General features: G+C 43.3%; 1 protein-coding gene and 1 long non-coding RNA gene across 2 annotated transcripts; both read right to left on the bottom strand.

Moving 5' to 3' along the window:
- Positions 1 to 1,362: 1,362 nt before the first annotated feature.
- CTH (cystathionine gamma-lyase) lies at positions 1,363 to 25,665 on the bottom strand. The gene is made up of 12 exons (XM_079982495.1): positions 25,290 to 25,665; positions 20,650 to 20,731; positions 20,010 to 20,105; positions 17,205 to 17,314; positions 16,222 to 16,353; positions 12,671 to 12,728; positions 11,181 to 11,258; positions 10,041 to 10,193; positions 9,140 to 9,261; positions 7,030 to 7,082; positions 4,072 to 4,210; positions 1,363 to 2,605 (listed from the first exon to the last, which is right to left on the bottom strand). The coding sequence occupies exons 1-12, from the start codon at positions 25,455 to 25,457 to the stop codon at positions 2,579 to 2,581; spliced, it is 1,218 nt and encodes a 405-aa protein (XP_079838621.1). The 5' UTR covers positions 25,458 to 25,665; the 3' UTR covers positions 1,363 to 2,578.
- LOC307219363 lies at positions 4,217 to 7,022 on the bottom strand. The gene is made up of 3 exons (XR_013840382.1): positions 6,264 to 7,022; positions 5,517 to 5,877; positions 4,217 to 5,471 (listed from the first exon to the last, which is right to left on the bottom strand). It is a non-coding gene; the product is annotated as an uncharacterized lncRNA (long non-coding RNA).
- Positions 25,666 to 27,397: the final 1,732 nt, after the last annotated feature.

Here is a 27,397-nt window from a genome sequence, read left to right as displayed (position 1 = left end):
GACGGGACTTAACCGTGTAAGGATCCTTTACCTTCCCTTTACATCTAGAGTTTTGTTCTCTGCTTATCTTGCCTTCCTACATCTGGAGGCTCAGTTTCCCATCTGGACCCTACTCCGTAATATAATTTCCCCCCAACTAATCTGGAAGATTCAGTCCCAATACTTCCACTCTCTCTGAAGTGGGCTATTTCAGGTCAAGGCACAATGGAGGCTGGCCTATTTGAGCAAGTGGGGCATAGAAACATAGGATACTGCCTGAAATAGTCAGATGGCTGGTCTACCTAGCTCAGTATTGTACACAGCAACTGGCAGTGAATCTCCCAAGTTTCCAACAGAAGTCTCTCCCATCCCTACCTGGAGATGCCAGGAATTGAACTTGAGACCTTCTGCATGCAAGGTGGATGCTCTACCACTGAGGTATGGTGTTTTCCATACTGCCCTACTAACCTCAGTTTGCCTTCAGCCAGCCCCTACTTGCCTGCCTTCTTTCTCAGAAGCAATGAAAGGAGTGGCATTACTTAGCTTTAGGATTGGTCCTTGCAGAACTCAGCAGTAGGGGTGGGGCGGAGGAGGAGGAGGAGGAGGAGGAGGAGGAGATGGCTAGACTAAGCTGACTCTGCCAGTTCTGGGCTGGGGCTGGGCCTCCACCTCCTGTTGACTTCCCTTCTCTGCCTGACCTATCCCAGCCAGCACTGTCTAGGCAGCTCATCTCCAGGGAAGCAAGCCAAAGCAGAAATTAACGACATTGTTTTCTCCCTTATGTTTTTCAGTGCTCTTTTTTTCTCAGGGATATGCAATCTTAGCAGGATTTGGTACCATTAAAGAGAAATAGAGAAAGAGGAATCTCCCCACCCCCCACCCCACAGTCATTTTATCAAGCAGTGTGTGTAATACAGTGGTACCTCGGATTACAGAGGCTTCAGGTTACAGACTCCGCTAACACAGAAATAGTACCTCAGGTTAAGAACTTTGCTTCAGGATGAGAACAGAAATCGTGCTCCAGCAGCACAGCAGCAGGAGGAGGCCCCATTAGCTGAAGTGGTACCTCAGGTACCTTCAGAACGAATTAAGTTCTTAACCAGAGGTACCACTGTATAATATTGAGCTTTTAACCAAGCATTCCTCCTATTAGTTTCTTCAGAGAAATGGGCCCAAGCAATAATTCAACTTTATAAAACAGATAAAAACAGTGCAAATGACGATGAAATTCGTGTCTTTTATGGAAAAAAATCTTGAATGTTGTAAAAAAAAAAAATTAGAACCACCAGCAACAAAAATGTAACTAAAAGATGGTTATGGAATCATAGGATTGTAGAGTTTGATTAGATCTATATTAACAGAAATTAAAAGCAGAAACCAAAGCAAATTCAATATTTATTTATTTTAGATAAAAACCCAATGCATAGGGTGCCATGCAACTGATTTTTTGCTTCATTTTCCAATATTGCACAGGAGAAAAACAGTGGGAACCAATCTAAAATCCACACTTGGTATATGCAGCAGTCTTTTTTCCAAGTTGGTTATTAACATTTAAAAACAATAAAATAAATCAGCAGCATGTATAACAGTGACAAGAAACAACCAAGTATGCTGGCATAATGGCAATTTTCTATCAAAATAATCAAGTATAATATTATTGGCATAGCCATTTCAAGACTTCAGAGCACTTCACAAACATTAGCTAGTTGTGATCCCTACAATAACCTAGGATTGTGGATGGGGGGAAACTGAGGCTGAGAGAGACTGGCTTCCCTAAGGTATGGTTACCAGATTTTTTTTTCAATGAATCCGGGGACACTAATTTTTTTTATTATTATTATTTTGAAGCTGAGTAGCAACAGGGAGTCAGTAGTGGGGATGGTGAGGCAAAAGACCCTGGGCCCAAGCACACATGCATATTGTATAAAGGTGCAAAGCCCTATTTTTGCACCCTGTGAAACATAAATGCACAGTTTTAAAAAACTGTTGCGCACAAGATACATCATATGGGGACTTTCAGCGAGGAGAAATGGCGGGCACCATGGCAGCAAGCAGCTCCTGAAGCCAGCCAGAGCCAACTGTGCTACCAGGCTGGCTCTGGGTTGCTGACGCTGCCATGTTTCCTGGGAACAGATTTGCAAATCCGGGGACAGTCCCCAGGAACCGGGGACGTCTGGTAACCCTACCCTAAGGCAAGATTCAGACCAGGGACTTCCTGATTTACAGCACAGTCTTTTAGCTATTATACCACACTAATTTAAATATAATTATATTTAAATATAAATATGTGTGATTGGGCACAATCTTCCTGAGTGTGGACCACGGTCACCTGGGAACTACTGCTGTCAAAAAATAAGGCTTTCTTTTTGTTTTTAAATCAAAGGAACCAGACAATGAGGAAATGACCTCGGAAGACACTTCTGGGGGGAAAAGGGGGTTGTGGAGTCAACAAGTATTCTAGGCTTCCTTTCCGGGCGTCAAAAACATCAACTTTTTCATTTTCAGCAGGAAATCTAATCCAATGGAAGTTCATGAGCAGCTGATCACCAAGTTGATTTGTATTACAGATGTGCAGGAATTAAATGTGATGTCAAGATTCCTAGTTATAGATTCTGTAATCGGGAATCTGTGGCAAGAGAAAGCAAGTGAAATTTTATCACTATTGTTCTTTAAATGACTCAACTTAATTGCAGATCAGATTCATATTGTAACACACTATGCTACTCATCCAAACTCCCAGCTGCCTTTTTCTGCTATGTTAAAGGAAAAAGAATCTGGCAGAAAAATGAGGAAGTCAGCAGACAAACGCATCTTGGTCGCTTTGCAAAAGACATGTAGTTGTCAGTAAAATTCAGCATGCTTTTTGTCAGTCATTTAGCCTAAAGCTAATCTTCAGTGCCATTACCACTCCGGTAATCCCCTTTTGTCAAGTTCTCATGCTTGGTAGGCATGAGTCCTATGGCACCTGCAACAGGTCTAGTAAATATCCCCTCAGAAATCCACAATTGTACTAGAGACGATTTGCTCTTCCTGCTCAGTTCCTTGTTTCACTGGCTCAGTCTCTCTTACACTGAGGGTGTCCCCTTAAACATGACCAAATTTCATTGACTTCCAGGACTGGACACCCACATTCCTCCGATTCTGAGCAGAACAGAAGTGCAAAAGAGCTCCCCCCTGGAAGTAAGTACAGTGGTGACTGATGTAGATGCCTCCCCGGCCCCCATCTGCATACCCACACCTCTTTGTGGTTGTGCCTCATCGGCTGTTCTTTTCAACGCATCTGCCATTATATCATGGCCCCCGTGGCAGCCATTTTGGGTTATACCCAAATTCAAAATGGGCCTGCTGGCCTCAGAAGGCTGGTAGCCCCTGGAATAGTATGCCTGTATGTTTATTTGTGTATTTATGGGGACATGGATGGCGCTGTGGGTTAAACCACAGAACCTAGGACTTGCCGATCAGAAGGTCGGCGGTTTGAATCCCTGTGACGGGGTCAGCTCCCATTGCTCGGTCCCTGCTCCTGCCAACCTAGCAGTTTGAAAGCACGTCAGAATGCAAGTAGATAAATAGGTACCGCTCCGGCGGGAAAGTAAACGGCGTTTCCGTGAGCTGCTCTGGTTTACCAGAAGTGGCTTAGTCATGCTGGCCACAGGACCCGGAAGCTATACGCCGGCTCCCTTGGCCAATAAAGCAAGATGAGCGTCGCAACCGCAGAGTCGGCCACGACTGGACCTAATGGTCAGGGGTCCCTTTACTTTACCTTTATGTATATTTATAGTAGTGTATGGGCTACGTGTGAATATAAATTGGAATGTGCGCATGGGCATGGAGGGGGGCAGGGACCTGGCCCCAACACCTCACTAATATTCTCAGCTAGCCTGCTCAGTAATCATGGACCTATATAGTATGTATAGTAAGAAATAGTACAGGAGCTTACTACAAAACATTTCTCGCTTCTAGCTGTGTTCTGTCAAGTTATCTGACAAATGTAACTTAAGGGTTCATCAGAATTACTATTGACTTCTGAAGCAGTGGGGGGAGCTAAAAAGCAAAAACATACCCCTACATTTCTCCATAACGGAAATCACTTACCGCGGCCTTCAAAGCTTGGTCCAGATCTTCTAACAAGTCTTCTGAGTCTTCTAAACCGACAGACATGCGGATTAACGTATCCGAGATCCCAAGGACTTCTCTGTCTGCCTTTGGGACTGAGGCATGAGTCATGATGGCACTAAACAAGAACAGATAGTCTGTCAGACCCTCCAAGTGTCCCTGTTTTCCAGGGATGTACCTGATTTAGAGAAGCCATCATGGTTTCTGATTTGATCCCAGAATGTCCTGCTTTTCCTTAGGATATATCTATTTTCACTGCAGAAATGTTGGAGGGTATGGAAATATCTGACTCCCAAGCAATCCTGAATAAGGAAGGGTTTTTTTTTACAGTTTTACTGTGTTTTTATATATGTTGGAAGCTGCCCAGATTGGCTGGGGCAACCCAGTAATGTTGGAGGGTTGGTCTGTCATTCCAGATGCAACAGTTAAAAAGAATTGCACAGAGGCAGCAGAGAGGCAGCTATCAACCCATGGGCAAAATGCCAATGTATTCCCTTTAAGAGACAGATCTCTGATCCTCATCAAGTGAGCGCTAAGATCATGCTAGACTACGGCCTCAAATCCCTGTCAAGTGCTCTGGGATAGTGACACCTTCCTGAAGGCTGTGGAACTGCTATGCTAGTAGCAAGCAGTTTTCTAGATGGCAGTCAGGAAACTAGGCAGAGGGCCTTCTCGGTAGTGGTGCCTGCCCTGTGGAACGCCCTCCCATCAGATGTCAAGGAAATAAACAACTATCTGACTTTTAGAAGACATCAGCTTAGGGAAGTTTGTAATGTTTGATGTTTTATTGCTTTTTTATTATTATATTCTGTTGGGAGCCGGCCAGAGTGGCTAGGGAAACCCAGTCAGATGGGCGGGGTATAAATAATAATAATAATAATAATAATAATAATAATAATAATTTTAATGGGGTTGTTTTCTTGGCAACATTATTGGGGGTGGAGGTAATGATGGTTAGTCAACTGATACCTTACACTTGCTTTCAGAAGCAATTTCATCCTTCTGCCATAAAGTTCTTGTTTAGCAAAGCTCAGTTTTTCCCAGAGCTCAGCCCCAGACAGGAGAAGTTATATTTGGACAGAATGCAGCAAGAAAGCTTCCAAGGACAACAGTAAACATATTCAATCCTACCGAGACCCTAAAAGTTACTGGTGTGTCATGTCAGCAGAGAGGTGGAACCTTTGCCGCTCCACTGTGTGGCATCTTATTGGCTTTTGTGGTGATCTAGAAAGACCCAGAAATAAATGTGGATTTCCCTGATAAATGAGAAGCCCTGCCTAGAGATTCGGACCTAGCTATGTCCAGCTTGCAGTGTTACTTTATCTTTATTTATTTTTTAAATGTACCTGGTTTTCCATCACATCTAGGTCTCACAGGGACTTCCAAAATTAAAAGTACAATTATATCTACAGTGGCAGCAGAACCTGCAGTGATTCTATCCAATTTGGACAGGCCAGTCTTGTTAACCAGAGGGTTCGATATGGCCACAGGATGACATCCAGGAAAAAGATTGTGTTCACTACCCTTGTCATTTTTCCTGGCTATAAATCTTCCTAAGAGGCAAAGAAATGCTAGCACCAAACTCCTGTAATTTGAAAGGTGCAGTAATTTAGAAGTGATAAAGTGACGCTTCCAATCTGTACCATGTCTATCGTTAAAATACACACTTTTACAAAATCATATGCTCTTCAGCAGTTTCCTATACCAAGCATGCCCTCCTCTGTACACAGCTTAAAACAACAGATTGCCAGTTCATTATTTGAGAAAGCATTGATTAGAGTACTGCTACACGGCATATTAAAGGTAAAGGTAAAGGTACCCCTGCCCGTACGGGCCAGTCTTGACAGACTCTGGGGTTGTGCGCCCATCTCACTTAAGAGGCCAGGGGCCAGCGCTGTCCGGAGACACTTCCGGGTCACGTGGCCAGCGTGACATCGCTGCTCCGGCCAGAGCCAGAGCCGCACACGGAAACGCCGTTTACCTTCCCGCTGGTAAGCGGTCCCTATTTATCTACTTGCACCCGGAGGTGCTTTCGAACTGCTAGGTTGGCAGGCGCTGGGACCGAGCAGCGGGAGCGCACCCCGCCGCAGGGATTCGAACCGCCAACCTTTCGATCAGCAAGCCCTAGGCGCTGAGGCTTTAACCCACAGCGCCACCTGCGTCCCGTGCACACGGCATATTATGGAGGAATAAAAACAGTAGAACTGTTCATGCCAAGAGGATTTTCTTTAAACATCTAACTGGTTAAGGATCTGGGATAGATTGGGCTGAGTAGTGGCAGATGGCTTGAAATTGGATACTAATAAAGACTTTAAAATAGCAAAAGAAATTAAAAAATACTTCCCATGTAATTATCTTGTTGACTGTAGTAAAATACTGCAATCCTCCAAGGTAATAAGAATTCTCACTGGTTTTAGTATTTTCAAAGGACAAATTTGCTAGCGGGATATTTTATAGGTAACAACAACAAAAGATGAGGGCAAAATGATATGATGGCAGTAAAAATAAATAAGGTAAAATTAAAATTAGTTATCCACCTTTTGGGAGCGCAAAAAAGAGAAATGAGACCACTATAGCTTATGTTAGTAATGCTTGGTGGCTAAAAGATACTGGGAGGAATATAATTTATTCATGAACGAATTTTAGGCCTTTAAAATTATGTTTAACCTAACCTTAAGTTTAACCTTAACAAAAAGTTTTTGTTTTCAACTACATTGAAGGATCAGCCCTTCATATAAAGAATTCATAAGTTATATATTTACTACATAAAATAAATCTCCCTTCACTGAAAGAATGGTGGGATAAAGTACAGTATTTGCTCTTTGTGGCCAAATTATTATTGCGTTCATTAGTCTGAATCGTATTAAGTATTAGACAGATTTAAAATAAAATAAGGATAGTTGATTCCAACAGAGATTTCAGATTAACTTCACTTACGGATGCTCTGCCAGGCTTTCATATCCTCCTAGACTTTCAGCCAGCGTAAAAAGCTAAAACAAAGAAGAATATGGAGCATTATATTCCAGCATTCATTCATTCAACTTTTCACTTGAAACCTTTACAAAGAAGGCCAGAGTCTGCTGCTGTCAGCTCTCTAGTCAGCTGGGGCCAAATGCTCTTTCCGGCAGAGAGGAGCAGAAGCAAACTTGTTCCTGGGAGCAAAGGGGAGCAGCTTCCTAATGGCCTTCGTCCCCTGGCCAATGGCAGGTGCCAGAATGTGCCTTCCTTTCTGCATGATACGGAGATCTTTGTGGCAAAATATGGCTTCTCCCGCAAGCCTGTACTAGAACATGGGAAAGAGACTGTAGCTGCCAAGCCTGCACTGAATTGCTGCCCTGTGGAAGGATGGCAAGAAGAGAAGGCAGCACTGTATTCAGCAGCCCTGCCCTATTAAATCCTATGGGCCCCTGAGCTCCCAGGATTCCAAAGGGGGTGAGCACAACTCCCTACCCGCTAGTTAACTAATAGTAATTGCATAAGCAGCCTTGGCCAAGCTGGTGACTACAACTCCCATCAGCCCCAGAGACCACATTTGTCTCTTTGTGCCATGGCAATCTCAGATACAGGCCAGGAAAAGCTTTTCAGGTTTTCCACCTAGGAGCAAATATAAATAAATCAAAAAATCAGGGGAACAACAGGCATTCTCAGGAACTTCTGTGAAATTTCTGTTCCCTAGACTCTCCAAAAACCTGTGTTTGAGCATTTTCTGGGAATGATATAGGATTCTCCTCTGGCTTGGTTGGTTTATAGCAGCCAGGGATAGAATTAAAGCAATAGGGGGGGTAAATGACTGTGATAAACAAATTACCACCTGCCCCCAGAAGGTGGATTATGACTTTCCTGTTAGTTGTTTATGGACTGCGTGGCTACCTCCTGGTTTGGGGTGCCCAATCTGCCCTCCTCAGCAAGACCTCAATAATTTTTGTAGAAGCTGCAAAAAGGTATTAATTAGACATAGCACTGCAGGGTAGTAATTTAAACCTATCTGCCCAGCCCGGTGCCTGATGGGGATACAAACTGCGCCCCCTCCCTGGTCATCAGATTGATCATTTTATGAGCAGGGAGGGGAAAGTTAGCCAGCCCTAGTTTGTGGGATGTTTATATCTTCAGTTGTTGTTGAAGTACAGTAAAGCTCTTGGCTCATTCGTTGTTGTTAATTTAGGTGCCAACTTTTGGTGAAACCAAAGTATGCCTGTTTGCAGCCAGCGGGCGCAAGCCAAGATGAACGATACGCCGCTGGCAGAAATTCAGGAGAAATGACTGCACAGCAGTCTTTGCTGCAGCATACTTTTCCAGTGATACATGCAGATGAGGCATTGATTTGACAAGCGTCTTCTGAGGACTCAGCACTAATGCCAGGCATTTCAAAACACCAGGCCAGTGTTACATAAGCAAGGGCTCCCCTGCTTCCAGAATTCCAGACAGGAGAGTTGGCTGGCCCTGAGTGGCACTGCGTGATATCTTAGGCAAGCAGCAGTTGCCTGAATGAACACATCATTTCTAAAATACTCCTTTTCCTTCCCTGTCATTAGTGCCACTTTGCATAACAAGGTTAGTTATTTACATTTGGGGACAGCCCGTCCTTTAAAGCTTCCTTTAATAATAATAATAATAATAATAATTTATTATTCATACCCCGCCCATGTGGCTGGGCTTCCCCAGCCACTCCGGGCGGCTTCCAAAAAAATATTAAAATACTGTAATACATCAAACATTAAAAGCTTCCCTAAACAGGGCTGCCTTCAGATGTCTTCTAAAAGTCTGGTAGTTGTTCACTTTGATGACGGGTGGGAGGGCGTTCCGCAGGGCGGGTGCCACTACCGAGAAGGCCCTCTGCCTGGTTCCCTGTAACCTGGCTTCTTGCAGTGAGGGAACTGCCAGAAGGCCCTCGGTGCTGGACCTCAGTGTCTGGGTAGAATGATGGGGGTGGAGACGCTTTAAGGGAAGAAGCATATTGCAAAGTCGTTTACAGCATCAATATCCTGACAAGGGAGGGGCGGGGAGTGTTCCTCTTTCAAAAGCAATGCAAATCAGGCCTCTTTCTTACCTTTAAGTTTTTGAGAAATGTGGAGGCATTTTCAAGGTTTCCTTTAACGTAAAAGGAGATCATTCCTGGGCAGCCTGTGCACTGGCGTTGCATCAGCTCGTACTGCGGGTGTGACGGCAATCCTGAAACGAGTTATGCATTATTCAGAGCATCCAGATTTAGGTTATCGTTGCTTTAAAACACACACAATCTATTAAAATATGAAGTCGCTAGACCAAGGCATAAAATGTACTTTGATCATTGCTATGGTTCAAAGCAAGTTAAGTTTGAAAATGCTGTTTGTCAAAAATAAAAGAATTGTGGTTACAAAAGTTATATAAACAGCATTACGCAAGTATCTCTGCAAGGTTCACTTCCATAAGGTGGAGCAAGGACCTGCTATTACAACCCCTGATCCCATGATGACTAAATATTCCAAGGGACAGCTGCCACCCCTTTCAAGGTGTCCACAGAGGTCGTGGGAGCTGCAAGGGACACACCATCAGGGACTGGGCCAACAGTTCAATACCTCTCCATCTTCTACATGTGTTTAAGCTTTACAAAAGGATAATGCATGAGAAGACTAGGATTTTGAATGGCTTGCCTGGGATGAGTGTGTGTAAAGAAATAAGCCAATTGAACCATGTAAAGATTGTGAACATATGTGAGAGAGGAAGAAAGTGAGAGCATGGCAGGGAAATTCAAATAACAAACTGTGCCCTAGGCAGATATGGAACAAGTCATTCACAAGCACTTATTGTTTCCACCCTTTATCAGTCATTTGAGTCTTCAGAGTTACTGAGCTGGAAGAGTCCACTTAGTCATGCAGATTCTTTTGCTTCTCTCCTCGCTCCAATTACAGCCAGCGACACTTTTTTGCAAGAGCTTATATCCCCTGCCAGGTTCTGTAAAGCCAACTTACCAGGGAAGAGGACTTTCTCAACTCTTGGATCTGACTCAAGGTATTTGGCAATCGTCAGCGCATTGTGGAAATGTTGTTTCATGCGGATTTGCAGTGTCTTTAAACCCCGGTTGCAAAGGTAGCAGTCAAAAGGTGATGGAACTGCTCCAAGAGCTGGAAAAGGGGAAAAAGAAACACAGAGATAACCCTCTTTGCTAATGGCTTTATTGCTGAATAGGCTTTTCAGCCCCATTGGGGAAAAGTATAAGGAGGAACTCAGCAAGACAATACTGCTGGCTCATCAAAGTATAGACATATGTTCAGAACAGAAGCCCAAACCCCAGCAGAGTTTTAATCAAAAAGTTAAAATATAGCATTCAGGTGGCATTGCAGCTATTAAGGCTTCTGAGTTTTGAAACAGGAACCTTGAATTCAGGAACTGAGACATAGCCTAGCAAAATGATGTGGTTTTTAATTTAGGTCTTTGAATCCTCTCCAGGCAAAGAAGGAAACAATGATATTATATTTTTTATCACATTGCTTTTCCAAGGCCCTTGAGGTAATGTATGCATCCTTACAGCAACTCTGTAGGTTAAATTGAGAGGTAGGCAGTGAGCTTCAAGATTTTGTGAGATTTTGATCTAGATCTCCAGGGCCCAAATTAAACAATCTATCCACTACATTGAGTGATATATAACTACAGGCCCTCCATTTAACAGGAAGCATGAACTTCAGGCTTGGGCAGGCCTGATAGATAATGGACTAGACAGCAGCACCACTTGCATCTCAGGCACCAACTGTTCCAGCTCAAGCTGTAGATTTTAGTCAGAGGCCTCAAGTGAGGAAACACACCAGCTCAGTCTTAATTCATGTATGGCCACTGAAGGCCTTAGTAAGGCCTGAAACATGACTTCAGCACTGCAGTTTCAAATTTCCCATGAGAGCCAACTGGTTTATGGTGTCAGAATGAATCTCCTTGCTCCCAAGGAAAGTGGGGTGGTAAAAAAGGCTGCACAAAATCTTTTTTTGTGGGAGGCTTTTTGACAATAAGTCAGATAAGCGTGCGTAAAACAAATGAATGACTACCGCAGAAATGCAGTTCTGAATTTAAGTAGGCAGGTATCAGAAACCTGCATTCATCACATATTTTTGTGTACTCACAATATTGTAAAAATCTGAGCCTCTCATGGAGATTATCGTCATTGACAGAAACCAGTCCCATTACAACATCACTGTGACCTGAAGAAACAAGGAGGCAGAAGAAAAATGGCAAATTAGCCCTCTTTAAGTAGAGAAGTCAGACATAAAATTGTAGCTGTTTCCTCTGCTTTCATTCTACGTGCTTCCTGTGTAATTAATTATACCCAATTTATAGCCTTCATGTTAACATAGATCTATGCCCACTAGGCATTTAACCACATGGTTAGAAACTACAGCACCTTTTAATTGATAAAAAACAATAAAGCAAACACAACTAAAAAACAACAGCCCATTCAAATGAAAATGGCCTAAGCTTTAAAAATGCTTAGATTAGCAGTTCTTAAAAGTGAGGAAATGCCTTTTTCTGAAACCTAAACGGCAGAGGTGAGGGTTCCAGGCAGCCTTTTCTTGAGAGGGCATTTCTGTTGCAAAGCATGACACCTTATTTCTTTTTAGTAGTATCATCTTCCTTGAGTGGCTTATTTTGAAGCCAAACTGATTATCCCTCTGCTGCCTTTGCAACCTTGATAGTGAGTACTTTGGAAAGAGGCTTGCACCAGATAGGACCCTAATGCTCAGTGGCAAAGCCCCTCAGCACCTCAAAACGATTCCTTTCAGACCTGTACCGTGCAATTTTTAGTTGGACACAATGTGTTTTTCAAACATTTGAGGAAGATTTTCTACCCCGGGGCAAGAATGAAAATGCAGAAAGACTTCACCAGTCCATGACCAGAAGGAGGAGGAGTACCAGGAAGAATGGATGAAATTTAAAGATTATTTAGTTAAATATGTTAAGATAACTTAATTGGAAAAGCTTGCAAATAATAGACAGGCTTAGGATTCAAATATGTACGGATAAGATTTATGCTGTTTAAAGTCAAATTAGAAAGAATGAAAGATGTTAAGTGATCAAGTTAATTTTTTGAGAAAATCGATTTTGGAAAAATGTTAAAATGAGATATAATGAAATTCAACCAAGGGGATACGAGGAAGTCACTTAATAATGTTACCAAGATTTAAATAGGATGTATGTATGTTTGTTTGTGTTGTTTTGAATTTTTGAAAATAAAAAAAAAATTGAAGAAGAAAAAAGAAAATGCAGAAAGACTTCAAACGAAAGAGCTCCTTGTTGAGCAAGTATATATTCAATACAATTTGCCTTGTGGAGTTGTTAAACTAATATCAAACAAAGTCCTCAGAAGGGAAACCAGTCTAGACAATAACCATTGTGTACATCTACTGTGTTTAGAAGATGGGCAGATGCATTATGGGCACTACTGTAAATCAACCTTCCCACCCGCCTCAAAGTGGCATGAAGAAAATAAAAACTTGAAAGTAGAAAGAAACAATAGAATGCCTTTTAGGTCTGGTAGCCTTGACTGTTTGTAATGTCGGATTGGTAAATATCAATATAACATGGAAGTTTTCTGCAACAACACTCAGGCGCTTACCATTCATGTACTTGGTTGCCGAGTACATACAGATGTCTGCTCCTAAAGATAAAGGACGCTGAAACAACAAAATAAACACATGAATTCAGAATTAAAAAGTATTGCTTTATTATCTGTAAACAGAAGCTGTAGGAATTTTACACTGTATATCCCTGTTCATTGGGAACTACATAACTGGATATGGGTTTCTTAAGCAAGATGACTAATGCTAAAGTATCTTCTTGCGAGTATTCTTTCTCTCTTTGCCCTAAATTCTCATAGGGAATGGTTTTAGCCAACCATTAGGGTCTAACCTAAATTAATAATAAATAATAATAAATAATAATAAATAATAATAATAATAATAATAATAATAATAATAATAATAATAATATTGCATTCTTCCCCAAGAAATACTGTAACTGTCATAGCATCTCTTCTTTTCTATCCTGCTTCTGGCACACTGGAAATTGGACAATTGGACAATGTTTCCCTCTATTATATCAGCTAATCTATTTGGAATGTTTGGTCATGGAGGATTAGTAAAGGAGAATGGGGCTAGATTATAGACCCACGTCATCATCAGGCTTCTAATTCCATGGAATAAAGGCCTTCAATTTTACCACCCTTGTATTTTCCCCAAGCACTGTCTCAGTGTAGCTTTATTATTATTAACCATGACAGCTCTTCCTGTTTTCAAATAGGTTACTAAATTACAGACTCTGCGCCTTCATAGTTAAACCCTGTATTTTGTTTCTTTCCAGTGCAATTCCTGGGCATGCTTACTCAGAAGTAAGTGTCATTGCCTCTAATGCAGCTCATGGGGCCCTTCTAACCCTGAGGCCCTCAACCAACCTGGAAGCAGGCCTGAAAATACAAATAGGTTTTCAACGGCTATCAGGAATTTGGGGCGTCCTGTGTAAGATCAGGTTCACTAACTTAGGTAATATTTACAGAAATATGGTGCATGTATTGGCATGAATTGGAATTAAAAGTACACAATCACGTGCAACCATATGCAACTGTTTAAAAAAACCAGTATGAACATTACTGTTAAGTTAATGAATCAAAGAGATGTTTGCTTAATTTTTTCTTCAATCAATAACCTTTTCTCCCTCTTACTCCATCATACCAGTTTCTCCTTTCTTGTGAATAATTTTGTGTTATTAGTGGCTTCACATTAGTGGTGCTAAACTATATGGTTAGATGGCTAGGTCAATATCTAGGTTATTGTTGTTTTATTTATCTTTTGGTCGTGGTTGCTGGACTTCATGTACAAGGTATAAATTAAATTTTAGAAGGAACATGTTAGTCCAATACTTGTTGAACTAGGAACGCTTTGCAACTTCTCAAAACCAGTAACAGAAACACTGCATGAACTTGGCGTAATGTACTAGCAATGACCTTTCTGTTGCTTTTGAAGCTAGTGAGCTGAAACATTTTCTCTTTGTGCTGTGAAGTCCTTGCAGTGCGTACGGCAGCAGTCTCCAGCATTTCACTATGCGGTTGGCCCAGTATGTTGAATATTCCACACCACAGGTCTAGTTGTTGACACAGCAACTCTGGGGGCCATTGAATTGCTAAAGCAATTACCGTATTTTTCGCTCTATAACACGCACCTGACCATAACACGCACATCGTTTTTAGAGGAGGAAAACAAGGGAAAAAACATTCTGAATGAAACAGTGGATGTATCATTTTTGTGCTTCATGCTGTGATCTGATGGTGAATTTGGGGTGACCCAATGCAAATATCCTGAGGATCCATGTGGATCCATGTTTTGTAACCACGTTTTTGCACCATTGCAGCCCCAGGCAACAGTGGGTGCGTGATTTTTGGGGGGCAGGCTGTAGCCATGGACATGCTACGTGCTCTGATGGTGAATTTGGGCTGACCCAATGCAAAGATCCTGAGGATCCATGTGGATCCATGTTTTGTAACCACGTTTTTGCACCACTGCAGCCCCAGGCAACAGTGGGTGCGTGATTTTTGGGGGGCAGGCTGTAACCATGGACATGCTATGTGATCTGATGGTGAATTTGGGCTGACCCAATGCAAAGATCCTGAGGATCCATGTGGATCCATGCTTTTTAACCACATTTTAAGTGGGGAGGGAAGGAAAAACACAGAAGGGACAAGGAGCAGGAGAGGGGTGTGAAGAGAAGCAGCTGGCTAAGAATGCAGGAGAGGGGTAGGGAGGAAAGGAAGGCAAAAGTTTTCCCTCACCTACCCACCCAAGCCAGCTAGCTCGCGCTCTCTCTCCCTCCTGCATGTTTTCAGCTTTCCCCTCTGCTTGCCTGGAGGGGAGGGGCTTTCCCTGCTCTTTGTTCCGTTTGAGCAAACACAGCAAGGAAACAGAGGTGGGTGGGCAGTAAGACCCTGAGGCAGAATGCCGGAAAGCAGCCGCTTCCTCTTTCAGGTTTCCCTTCTAGGAGACGCGCGGTTTGATTTTTGCCTGCTTTTTTTTGCCTCCCCTTGCACTATTTGGCTCCAGGGACCACACATTCGCTCAATAACACGCACAGACATTTCTCCTTCCTTTTTAGAAGGAAAAAATCTGCGTGTTATAGAAGGAAAAATACGGTACTTATTAATACCTGCCATATAACACTACAGAGTTACCAATGCAATGCAGCTCCTCTCAGTATAGCCACAGAAGAAATGTTAGCTAGGCTGGTAACTGGACACCTTCACTTCCTCAATAGTTTCTTATATACAGCAAGAGGGGAAGGGAGATCTGATACTGATGGGAGACAAGAACTCCAGCACATGGCTAATTTGAAGATAACTTCAAGAGTTGCTAGTGTGGTGTTGTGGTTAGAGTTCTTGACTAGGACCTGGAAAACCAGGTTTAAAATCCCCACTTAGCTACTAAGTGCACTCAGGTTTAACCACAGTCTCTTACTAAGCTAATTCACGGGGTTGTTGTGAAGCTAACAAGGAGAGGCAGAGAACCATGTAAGCCTAACTGGAGCCCCTTGAAGGTTAGCTATTTATCTGTATTAACAGATAAAATATATAATTAGTTTATCGCTTTGAAAGGAGTATTCATCTACTAAGAACAGGAAAAATATGTTATTCCATTAAAGAAACAAAAGATCAGTGGATCATCAATAAAAAGCCAATACTCCACATAAAATTACGGAATTTCCACCCCACCTTCCACACATCTTACCAGATCAGCGACAAGGGAAACCAAAATACATCTGCTTGGGTGTAAATCTCACTGAACACAGTGGGGCTTACATCTGAGTAAACATGCACAGAACTATGCTGCAGCTTGCTCTAGAAAACAAGAAACATATCCCTCTATCTACCAGATTAACTTTATGTCCCCTGTTGAGCAGGTTTACATGCCAGAAAATGTGGTCTCATGCTGTTTCATGTTATGTGGAAGAGCCATTAAATGCCTACACACCCTGGAAAAGTCAACCACATATCCAAAATTCAGCACCACTTTAACACAGAAGAGTTCATCACTGCTAGTTCCCTCCTGTGACACCGTTTTTGAGAAGGAAAAAATTACTATATGCATGAAGCACTTCTGGGACTGCACTGGGAAATCAGCTTACCTGGAAATATGCAGACATGAAAGTATTGTCTACTGCAAGAATAACGCCTTTATGCTTATGGACAATGTCAGCACAACCTTGAATATCAACAACTTTCAGCGTTGGATTTGTAGGAGTTTCAATCCAGACAAGCTGTTTATTGAGAAGACAGACAGTCAGTAAAAGTTATGAAATGATACACAAGTGTATATGATTTTGTTGATATCACCAATAACTTGCCTTTCTCTTCTATGTTTCAAGGGAACACTGAACGGAAAGGCTATCACATATGTTAGAATCTGAGCTTGTCTTTTGCTTACACACCCATGCGTGTGTGCACACCCACCCACCCCACCACAGAACAGATTTTTCTGTTGTTGTGGCACATTCACTATTCCATATTGATTAATCGCAATTGGCTCCATGGAAATAACTGCCAGACTTTAAATCCTGGGCATCAAACCTGCTTTTCAATTTCACCTGCAGCCATTTGGATGTGAGCTGTACTAGCCTCAAGTGTCTGGAACCAACCCAGAAAACTCCCTGGGTTGTATCCAATGACCATCTTGTTGTTGCCAGAATTGAGGATCCAATCATGCATGTTTTGTTCATCAAATGAATTCCAATGGCAATCACCCAAGCTGTCATGAGGGGATAGACAAGATCCAAGCGATCCTGCTCCAATTCCTATCATACCCAATAATGTTTTCAAAAAATAATCTTCATATTACTTACACCATTCCTGCTTACATTGGCAAATGCCCACCAGGCACTTGCCAGAGATCAGGAGTGACAGCTACATGATATACAGTTGTGTTTGCCTCTTAAAGCAAAGAAGAGTTTGCTCCAACACTGTCAGTATATAAGTAGTATTATCACTTTAATATTTCCCTCTCCTACACATCTGCAGTCACTCCCAGGCCCTTGTAAACCGAGGAGGCTTGATATAATAAAGTCATCCCAGGCAAGTTGCAAACACTGTTTTATGAGCATTCCTCTGTTACCTTGGTCTCTGGTGTAATTGCAGCCTTGAGGTTTTCCAGTTTGGTGCAGTCAACAAAAATAGTTTTCAGGCCCATCTCTGATGCTATACTCCGGAAATACCTATTGGTACCTAGGATTTGAAAAGACCCACATTTAATTAATTAAAGGTGAAAGCAATGGAAACCAGAACAAAGAAAGGACCAACACAAGGTAGGACATTTAACGACAGCTATGTCCAGAGTAGCATCGACAGCAAGCCCCACTGGTTTCCAGGGTCTCACTTCCAAGGTAAGCAGATTTGCAGCCCAATCCTAAATATTTTTGTTATTAATATGTCTGCAGCCTGCCTTTTGGTCTCAAAATAGATGTGTAAATAGCGTTTTCTGTTCTAAGGTGGCCTCTTCATCAAATAAACCAAGAAATAAATCTTGCTAGGATCAATTCCTTGGTGAAATGCTTAGGGTTGCAACTCACACCTCTTCTTTTCTGAAAGTTCAGTAAACATTACAAACGTGGATGGAATCCTTTTATCAAGCCACACTGGTCTAAACAAAGAATGTCGGCTTCTCTACTTTGCCTGTCTTCTAGATTTCATTAAGTATTCCTAGAAAGAATATTTGTTTCCCAAGCTAACAAATTTGCTTAACAGATAATTTCAAAGTGGTAGAGGTTACATAAATCCCCCTTCCTGTTATCACGCTAGACTTCAATCCTACCCTATTTGACTTCTAATTGCTCCTAGGAATAAAACTGGCACAATCACAGATATCAAATGACAGAAGGAAACATTTGGCTGATGGTGTTGATCTAGCCATGCCCTCTTCCGCTTTTGTGGAAAACATGTTTCTCTGCTCATACTGCTATGTGAGAGGCCCAGTCACAAGGAGAATCATTCCTAGATTACCCCTCGCTTTTAGTTATGGTAAATGGATACCTGTTTTGCTTACCCCTAAAGCTATCTTTGGCTGTCCTCCCAGAAAGTTGATGCACCAGTAGCTGCACAGTCAACAGCACAGAGATTCTGGGTAAGGAATTTCCACCTTTCACCCAGTGAAATCATACAGTAAATGTCTGCAACTCCTATTTATTGCCTACGAGGTATTTGTTTTTTAAAGAGTATGTGTCTTGTAAGTACCATCTTCGTACTCGGAAATAAATAGGGCCATTTTATCCAGCCCACAGCTTTATGGGCTTTTCAAGGGACGTGGTTCAAAGTTGATTTAAGTAGCTTTGAAAGGGAGGGGAGGTTTAAAAGTCCACCCAACAGCTCCCGGAGTCTTTTACTGATAAAAGTTGGCAGATATTTTCATAGGTTGAGCCTTTTTATCAGGGTAATTTGATCATTAGAGCTCCTACTCATGCAACAGAGACTCAGTTGAGACTTGACCCGGCGCCATCTTCCTGGCCCCCCTCCAGTTAGTCCAAGAGTATGTGTTAAAGTTCAGCAGAGGAAAACCTCGAGACAACCACTGAGCCTAGGGCTTGCCGAGCAGAAGGTCGGTGGTTCAAATCCCTGTGACGGGGTGAGCTCCTGTTACTCTGTCCCAGATCCTGCCCACCTAGCAGTTTGAAAGCCCATCAAAGTGCAAGTAGATAAATAGGCGGGAAGGTAAACAGCGTTTCCGTGCGCTGCTCTGGTTCGCCAGAAGCAGCTTTAGTCATGCTGGCCACATGGTCAGGGGTTCCTTTACCTTTACCTTAGCCACATTAAAGCATTATTCACATTATCCTAACACACATCAGTGACACCACTTTATTTCAAAGGGAAAACACTGTCTTAGGTGAAAATCAGTAATTATCAGTGGTTTATAACTCATAATGCAAATAATGGTAGGCAACTCGCTAGAGCTGATCCAATTCCTGGACACAGCTACATGGGACAACATCTAGAAAGTGTAATGTAGCCCACTGTGTCCCAGGACAACTGGGGTTGAGAACTCTGCGTCAGGTGGAAGTCAAGGAACCTGGTATTGGGAGCTGAAAGAAGAGAGACAGATTCAGGGTTGTATGCTACAATAGCATCTAAAGTCGGCCAAACCCAACTTGGTGGCTTCTAGATATTTTGGACTCCAGTTCCCATCAGCCCCAGCCAGCACTGGTAATGGTCAGGGATGATGGGAACTGCAGTCCAAAAAAACATATGAAGGGTACTAGTTTGGGAAAGGATGGTGCAAGCCATACTTTGCGAAATGGACAATGTAGAAAATAAAATCCAATAGGGCATAGGTTTGAATTTTTAAAAAGTGTTTTTAAAAAAGCAAAAAGCTTCTTAGCAAGTTCAGATCAACTAATGATGAACCAACGTATTGCGTGAAAGAACACCAATCTAAAGATTTTGGAAAACTAAAGAAAGAGCACAAAAATCTATTAATTTCAAGGGCAGGATAGGTGCATCAAATCCATGTGTAACAGAGGACTAGTTAGTGCTATTATTATGCCCAGGAATAAAACTATTATTATGCCCAGGAATAAAACTATTATTATGCCCAGGAAACAGTAGCAAGGCTTATGATGGGTCCATAATGGAAGTTTTATTTGGCATGTGACTGAGGGCTAAATCACAAATGTGTGAACACCAGTTAGTGCCTCACTGCCGGATGTGTCAACTGGCTCTGTCTAAGAAGTATTAATTAAGATAATAAGTCACACCTGTGGTGTCTGACCTGTTATAACTGCTGACTTTCAAGCCATCCTCAGTGCTGAAGTGAAAGACCTAAGTGTGCAGGCTCAGGTTAATGATCTTTGAAACGCTTCTGGATTACAACCCTGAGATTACATCTAGGACAGTTAAGACCTGCCATACCATATGCAAGTACAGCACTCACCCCCATAGACATCGTCTGTGCAAACAACAGTATCTCCTGCCTTCAGCAAGTGTGCAATGTTCACCGTAGCTGCTAACCCAGACGCATAGGATAAACCTAATGGGAAAAGGAAATAAACAAAGAACATCTGACAAGTGAACAAATGAATTCTTCAATATATTTCAGCTTTGTGGCAGGTGTGTGTCTCTGAACACTTAACTCGCTTTCAAAGGAGAGCTTACTGCGAATACCTTAATGTGTGTGTGTGTGGATTAGATATGGGGCTTTGACACAATAGGTAACAACAATTTTATCTAGAACCATTAAAGTTACCCATAATTCCAAGAATCTAGAAAAAAAACACTACATTATGGAGATGATTGTGGACATTTATGTTATGAGCCGTGTCAAACTCCAAGCATTCCACGCCTGAAAATGTGGATTAGGAAATGCCTTAATAACGTGGCCAAAAGTAATTTATCCAGGTTTGATGAAATAGATAAAATACAAAGATATAGCTGCATTGTTGCATAGCATGATACCAGAATCAGAGCTAACCAAAAACCAAAGTCTCTTTTCCAAGACACTACTGTTGCACCTTATGTGTACTGTTAGCCAAAGACAATCATCATTTTTTGTAATGAAAATATTGACAGCTTACAATACTTGGCACCATCCAGTGCTGCCACAGCCTTTTCCATGCAATCGCGGGTTGGATTTCCACAGCGGCTATATTCAAAGCCCTATGAAAGAGAACAAAAATAAAATAAAATAAGGTAAATATACATCAATAGTTGATCAAATTATTAGAGATCAAATTATTTATAATGTGCACCTGTAATAAGAACCCACAGGAAAATTCTGCAAAATACAAAATTAGGCCAGGAATTTATTTCTTCAGATAAGGTTAAAAAAAGAGGCATTGTGATTTATGTTAAAGAGAAATTCAGTCCCAAAATGATCTTCAAGGATGAGGTTGGAAGATATGTTGCAGTGGAATTGACAGTACAAGGTGAAAAAATCTTGATGCTTGGAATCTATGCACCAAATGAGGGCAAGTCAATTCAAAAGAGAAAGGAAGCGGCCTCTTAGATTTTCTTCTTGTGAAATCCTGAAAATGTTTCCATATATTTCCTTCCATTTGCCTTTATTACCATCCTCCTTGAAAAAAACATGTTATATGAAACTCAAATCATGAAAACAGATTAAATCTTGCAATCTAATGTTTCAACACAGTCAAGTCACAAGTCCCAGGGCTCCTGCACCTTTAACAGTTCTAAACAACAACTAAAGGTACAGAAGCCCCCAATCCTTCTTTGCATCCAGGCTTTCTATGGCAGCCATTTGAGTTTTCTCCTGAAAGAAATTTCTATACTGTTGGCAGACAGCTGGGATGAAAGCAAAATCAAACAATCATTTGGCTCAAAGACAGGTTGTGGAAGCGGCACGTGACAGTCTGACAATTTATAAGGCCTGAATTTCCCATGGCAAGGCTCATTTGAAATGTTTGCTCTTCGGAACATTAGCAGAGCTAATGGAGGATTTATTTCAAAAAGCACACATTCCTAGTACAATTCTGTTGCAGGTATAAAATTGGGGGGGGGGGCAGAGGGACCAGAGAAAGGAGAAGGATGAGGATACAGGAGGAAGAGGATGCAGAAAATACACTTTGATGCAAAAACAAGGCCCAAGGCTGCATCTCCTGTGTTTTGTAAGGCACCTTGCATGCCCTGCAATTAATGCTATAATAACTGTAGCCTTGGACTTTGCATTGCACAAAAGTCCAAGGTTTGATTTCCAGCATAGGCTGGGAATGGTCTCCGTCTGAAATCCCAGAGAGCTTGCCAGTCAGGGTAGGCAAAACTGAGCTAGACAGACTGACCCAGTAGAAGGCAGCTTTCCGTGTTCCTAGAGTGGACAGGAGGTCTTGGAATGGGGAACTGAAACAAGACCTAGACTGCAAGTCAGAGTTATGTGACTGGTAGGGGGGATAATCCAGATATATGGAGCTCAGGGCCAAGACGGGAGTAAGGGGAAGCTTTCTAAATGCGGCAGAAGTGAAACTGCTAGGGAAGCAGTTTGTCTTCCAGGTTATCACACAAGCCAAGCAGATCCATTCTCTTCGGAGCAAGGATGAGGAACTCCAGATGTTGTTGGGATTCCAGCTTCCATCACCTCTAGCTGATAATGGGATATGTAGACTAACATCTGGAGAACTTAAGCATAGGAGCAGGAACAGAACCAATGACCTTAATGTTCAATTGCCTCCTTTTCTGTCCACTAATCATAAAACTAAAATGGCTTATGAATTTCATACAAATTTGTTTCCTTGGCAGGGTCATGAAATGCAGGTAGGTGAGAACTGCAAGAGCAGACCAAAACCACAGGCAACTGAATCATCTTCAGAGTTTTCCACCACAGCCAGCTTCCTGCATTGCCCCAAATGATCGTTAAAAGGACTGTTCTTAGACTGTATTATAGTTACAGTGCCTTCTTGCCTTGGCATTGATTACTTGAAAGTCTGAATATATGGGAAAATGACAAATTAGGAATCCAAGCTGGCCAGCCTTGGAGTGGGGGAGAAAACAATGCTTTCTAGTGAAACAAATTATTCCGAACAGAACGCCATGTACATATTTTCCGCCTGTGGTTTTGTACTTTAACTCTTCCTGCCTGGCTAAACTCTTGTACGTCAACTAGTAAAGTATTAAGTATCTTACTGAATATACAGAAGAATACCTGTTTTTGCTACAATGGACTAAGAGTTCTGTAGCATATTAAAGACTATGCTAAAATAAACCACTTAGTCTTTTAAGATGTCATGAGACTCTTCGTTGGTTTTATGAAACGTGGTGTTTCATTGCTTTTAAAACACACAGGTTTTTTTCAACCCAAGATACATAATGAGTAATGCAATACTCTGGAAAGCTGCCGGCTTGCTTATGCAATTTCCATATTGTCTTGTGTCATGCAGAGGACAGGGTAGCAAGGCGAGTTTGTTGGGCCCTGCCCACAAGAATCTGCAGAGTTAAAAATGAGTCAGCTTTTTCTTGCAACCCAACTAGGATGATAATCCAGAAATTCAACATGGATTGAATGTGTTGGGCAAAACTAAATCAGGGATCTGCTTTTAAAACGTTTTCAAATAGTATGCCAAATTTGCCATACCTAGAAGAACAAAATGGGCTTGAAAGAAAGCAAATAAAACCCTAAAGGGCAAAAAAAGAAAGAGGAAATCAGTATGTACTTTATACACAGAAATGTCATTTGGTGACTGAAATAGTACAGATGCAACACATTTCCTATCTGGAGTTCCATTGCTTGCACACGCGCACCCCCCCCCTCCACATGAGCATCTTGCTCTTCCATAATCATATAAAGCCAAAATATATCTGAGGTTCCACATGACACTTAATAATATACTACCCATTTGAATTCTAGCATGTCTGTCTATGTGACAAAGGCAAAAACAGACAGTGCATTATTTTGCCAGCAATTCCAAGTTGTTTTTAAAAAGGTTAAACATTTGCTCACTTGTACTTGGAGGAGTCAAATTAAGAAAAAATGTGTGGAAAAGTAATGGAGGAAGGAACCATCCAACAGGGCGAGATTAAGATTCTGTCCATCAACCATGGTGGGGAAATGGAAAAGAAGGGGGTGAATCCAGTCCTATTCAGTTCACTGCTGCCTCTTCTGAATAGCTAAATTACAGAATTTCGACCTTTATGAGACAGGTGTGGGACAGGTAATTCAGACAAGTGGAATAGCACAGGTCACTTCTCCTGCCAGTTGTGTCAACAATACTATCTGTACCAGTCCATGTTTGGACACGCATTGCTACAGAATGGTTTTTTTAAAAAGATAGAATAGGGAAAACACTAGAATGCAAAGATGCTATCTAGCTTCTCTATAATAACGAAGTGAACAAACACTATCAATTCCATAGGTGTACAAGCCACCTTAGGTTGGCTTTCTGGGATAGCAAGACATAGGCCAACTTCTGAAGACTTTGGCTTGGATCCTGAGCTGGCCTTTAGTTAATGAAAGAGCTCCTTCCAAGCATAGAAATGACTTTAACTGATGGAAGGGAATCAAAGTTAGGTCTGTTAATTTCACACTGAAATGCACGCATCTCTTGCGTTTCAAACTAGCAGCAGAGTGTGCCTGGTTAGGACTGGGGTTAACCTCACCCCCGATATTACCGTCCCAATTAAAATCTCTCCCTCTTGAACCACTCTTTGCCCTGAAAGGGAAGCTGCCACTGGTGCCAACCATGCAACAAAGCACAGCAGCTTTGAAGGAAGGTGGAGGAGAGCAATTTTCACCAGGGCTGTGGTACAAAGTCCTCCCCACAAGCCAAAGTCCTTATCATGATCACACACCTGCAGTTGCTCCGCGGAAAAACAAGAGACAGGACTGTCTTGTTTGGCCCTCAAAATGCAAAGCGGTAAGGCAAAATGATGAAAAAGGAGGCGATGTCATCCTCTTGCCTCATAAATAGGCAACAGGTGCTTCTGCTGGACTTTCACAATTCAGTGAGGATTATCATAATGAAATGTACAATTTAGCCAATACGGGTTAGCCTTTTTGATGTAGGAATCAGTAACAGACATATACTGAAAATCTTCATAAACTGCAAGCTAGGATCTCGAGATATATCTGTATCTATAGATATATAAAGTGTGTGTGTGTGTGGTTTTGATAATTAGAACACAGAGAGAGGCTGCAATCATGTACACAGTTACTAGAGAGTAAGTGCCACTGAACTCACAGGATTTACCTCTGTGCAGACCTCTTTCTACCACTTGCCATAAAACCTTAGGATCGCAGCCTCTGCCTACAATCCTAACCTCACTTCCCCTGTTGTAGTCTGTGGAGTTAACTCCTGAGGAAACATAGCTTGGGCTGCAGCCTTGGTTAGGCGCATTGAGCGAGAAGGAAAGGAGTTATGGGTAAGCTGAAGAGCCGTCTGAGCAGAACAGACAGGTGTGTGGCTTGGGGCAGACAGAAAGAGTCGATTGACTAGATGGGGAGGGGGGCGCTGTTTTCTGAGAGCCCCTAACTAAAGCAAACAGCTCAGTCGGTAGACGCATGGGACTCTTGGCCTCAAGGTCCTGGGTTCGAGCCCCACGTGGTGCAAAAAGATTCCAGCATCGCAGGGGGTTGGACTAGATGACCCTAGAGGTCCCTTCCAATTCTCCGATTCTGTGAAGACAGAGAAGGACCCCCTCCCTCCAAGTCCTGCCCTTTCCCCCCCATGCCCGGCTCTGAAGCCTTGCTTGCCCCATCCGCCTCACTCACGCTGTGCTTCCCCGGCGCCTGCTGCTTGAAGGTGGTGGCGAGGGAGATGGGGGGCACCACGGCCAGGGACTTCCATTGTTCGGGCTCTTGCCCCGCGTGGATGGCCTGCGTGGCGAAGTGCCTGAAGGGCGGCAGGAAACCGGCGTGCCTCTGCTTCGCGTTCTCCATTTCGGCGGCAAGCGATCCTTCCTTCCTGGCTGTCGGAGGAGCGGCGGCGCTGGGATCTTGGCTGCGCGGGGTGAGCTGGGGTCGCTGCTGCGGATGCCGCTGGCTCGAGCACGTCCGACGGCGAGGGCGAGGAGCGCTGGTGCAATCTCGGGTCAGATTTGCCTTTTCTCTCCTGCGCGGCTCGCCGGCTTCCCTGTGGCTGGCAGGGACAGCTGCCTTAAGGCGGACGAAGCTCCACCCCGGCGAGCCGCCCGGCCAGTGAGTCGCCTCGCCTGGCGGTGGGTGGAGATGGGGCAGCCCTATCCCGCCACGCGCTGGCCCGGCCGGGGCCCCTCATTGGCGCGCGGCGGAGGCGCGTCGCGCCGCGACCGGGGTGGACTCGGGGTCGGGGAGCGGAGAGGGCGGCGTGGGGCCGTCGGCTGGGGCCTGGGGCGAAGGTGCACTGCCTACCATCGGCAGCGAGCCAAGCAGCTTCGACGAAAGATAACAACAGCCCGTTCTCCCTGCAGCACACCCCCACTTGAATAAAAGATTTGGGGGCGGGGGGGCTAGGTAAGCCCCATTCCCATAACCGATCACAAGACGCACACTATTTGAATGGCATTGCCCATCAACTTTGGGGGTGGGGGGGCCGCTGCCCTCAAATATTTTATTGAGATCTCGGACCCTAGGAGTTGGCTCCTTTGCCTCCCTGAATTCTCTGAACACGTGTCTCTCCCCCCCCCTCAAAAAAAGAAAAGGGCAAATGCAGTGCTGGCATTTTCTATTTTGAAATAGCCACCGACACCAATCGAGTTCACAAGCTGCAAGCGGTTCCAGGGTGTCAAGGGGTGGGGAGTTGGCGGCTGTAGCAGCGGCACTTGCCACAGTGGCCGAGGGAGAGTGCTGGGGGAGCAGCTAAGCCCCACACCCCAATCTGGGACCAGGCCTGACGGTAAAGGTAAAGGTAAAGGTACCCCTGCCCGTAAGGGCAGTCTTGCCAGACTCTGGGGTTGGTGCGCCCATCTCACTCAAGAGGCCGGGGGCCAGCGCTGTCCGGAGACACTTCCGGGTCACGTGGCCAGCGTGACATCGCTGCTCTGGCCAGAGCCAAAGCCAGAAACGCCGTTTACCTTCCCGCTTGTAAGCGGTCCCTATTTATCTACTTGCACTTAGGGGTGCTTTTGAACTGCTAGGTTGGCAGGCGCTGGGACCGAACGACGGGAGCGCACCCCGCCGCAGGGATTCGAACCGCCGACCTTTTGATCGGCAAGCCCTAGGCACTGAGGCTTTTACCCACAGCGCCACCTGCGTCCCTTAGGCCTGACGGTAGCTAACTCTTAAACTTGACTTAAAAACAAAGGAAATAAACTGTTTTTCTCGCCATGTATTTTTCTGCATTTCCTTTGCTTCTGAGCCCACTGCTTACAATTAGCCACCACCACCACCACTCTTGTATGTATGTATGTAGACTGTAGTTCTCAAAAGCTTCTGCTATGATCAGTTTGTTCATATTAGTTGTATCCAGGTAGGTTAGAGCAGACCCACTGACCTACCTTGGTCATATCCTAGTGTTGCCATATTTCAAAAAGTGAAAATCTGGACACAAAAGTTGTGGAGCACTTTCCCCCCCCCCCAAAAAAAAAAAGTTATTGAGCGTTTTGTTTTGTTTTTTTTCTTTGCAAAATCTGGAAAAAAATGAAGTTTTTGAGCTGCTTTTAAGGAAATTCGGCAAAATCTATACTTCAGACATGGTTTGCCATACGTCTGGATTTTTCTGGACATTTCAGTGATTTCCACACAGACACTGCTTTAGGGGGCTGAATACCAGCTGTGTCTGGAAATTTCTGGACATATGGCAACCCTAGCATATCCACTGAATTCAATGGATCTATCCAAGCCTATTTGGGGGGCTCTTTATGCTGCAACAGATGAACATGGCTACCCCTCTGGAAATTGCC

The sequence above is a fragment of the Podarcis cretensis genome (genome assembly GCF_951804945.1).
Source record: "Podarcis cretensis genome assembly, chromosome: 6".
In the NCBI taxonomy this organism is placed as follows: domain Eukaryota; kingdom Metazoa; phylum Chordata; class Lepidosauria; order Squamata; family Lacertidae; genus Podarcis; species Podarcis cretensis.
This window is presented reverse-complemented; position numbering and strand designations above follow the sequence as displayed.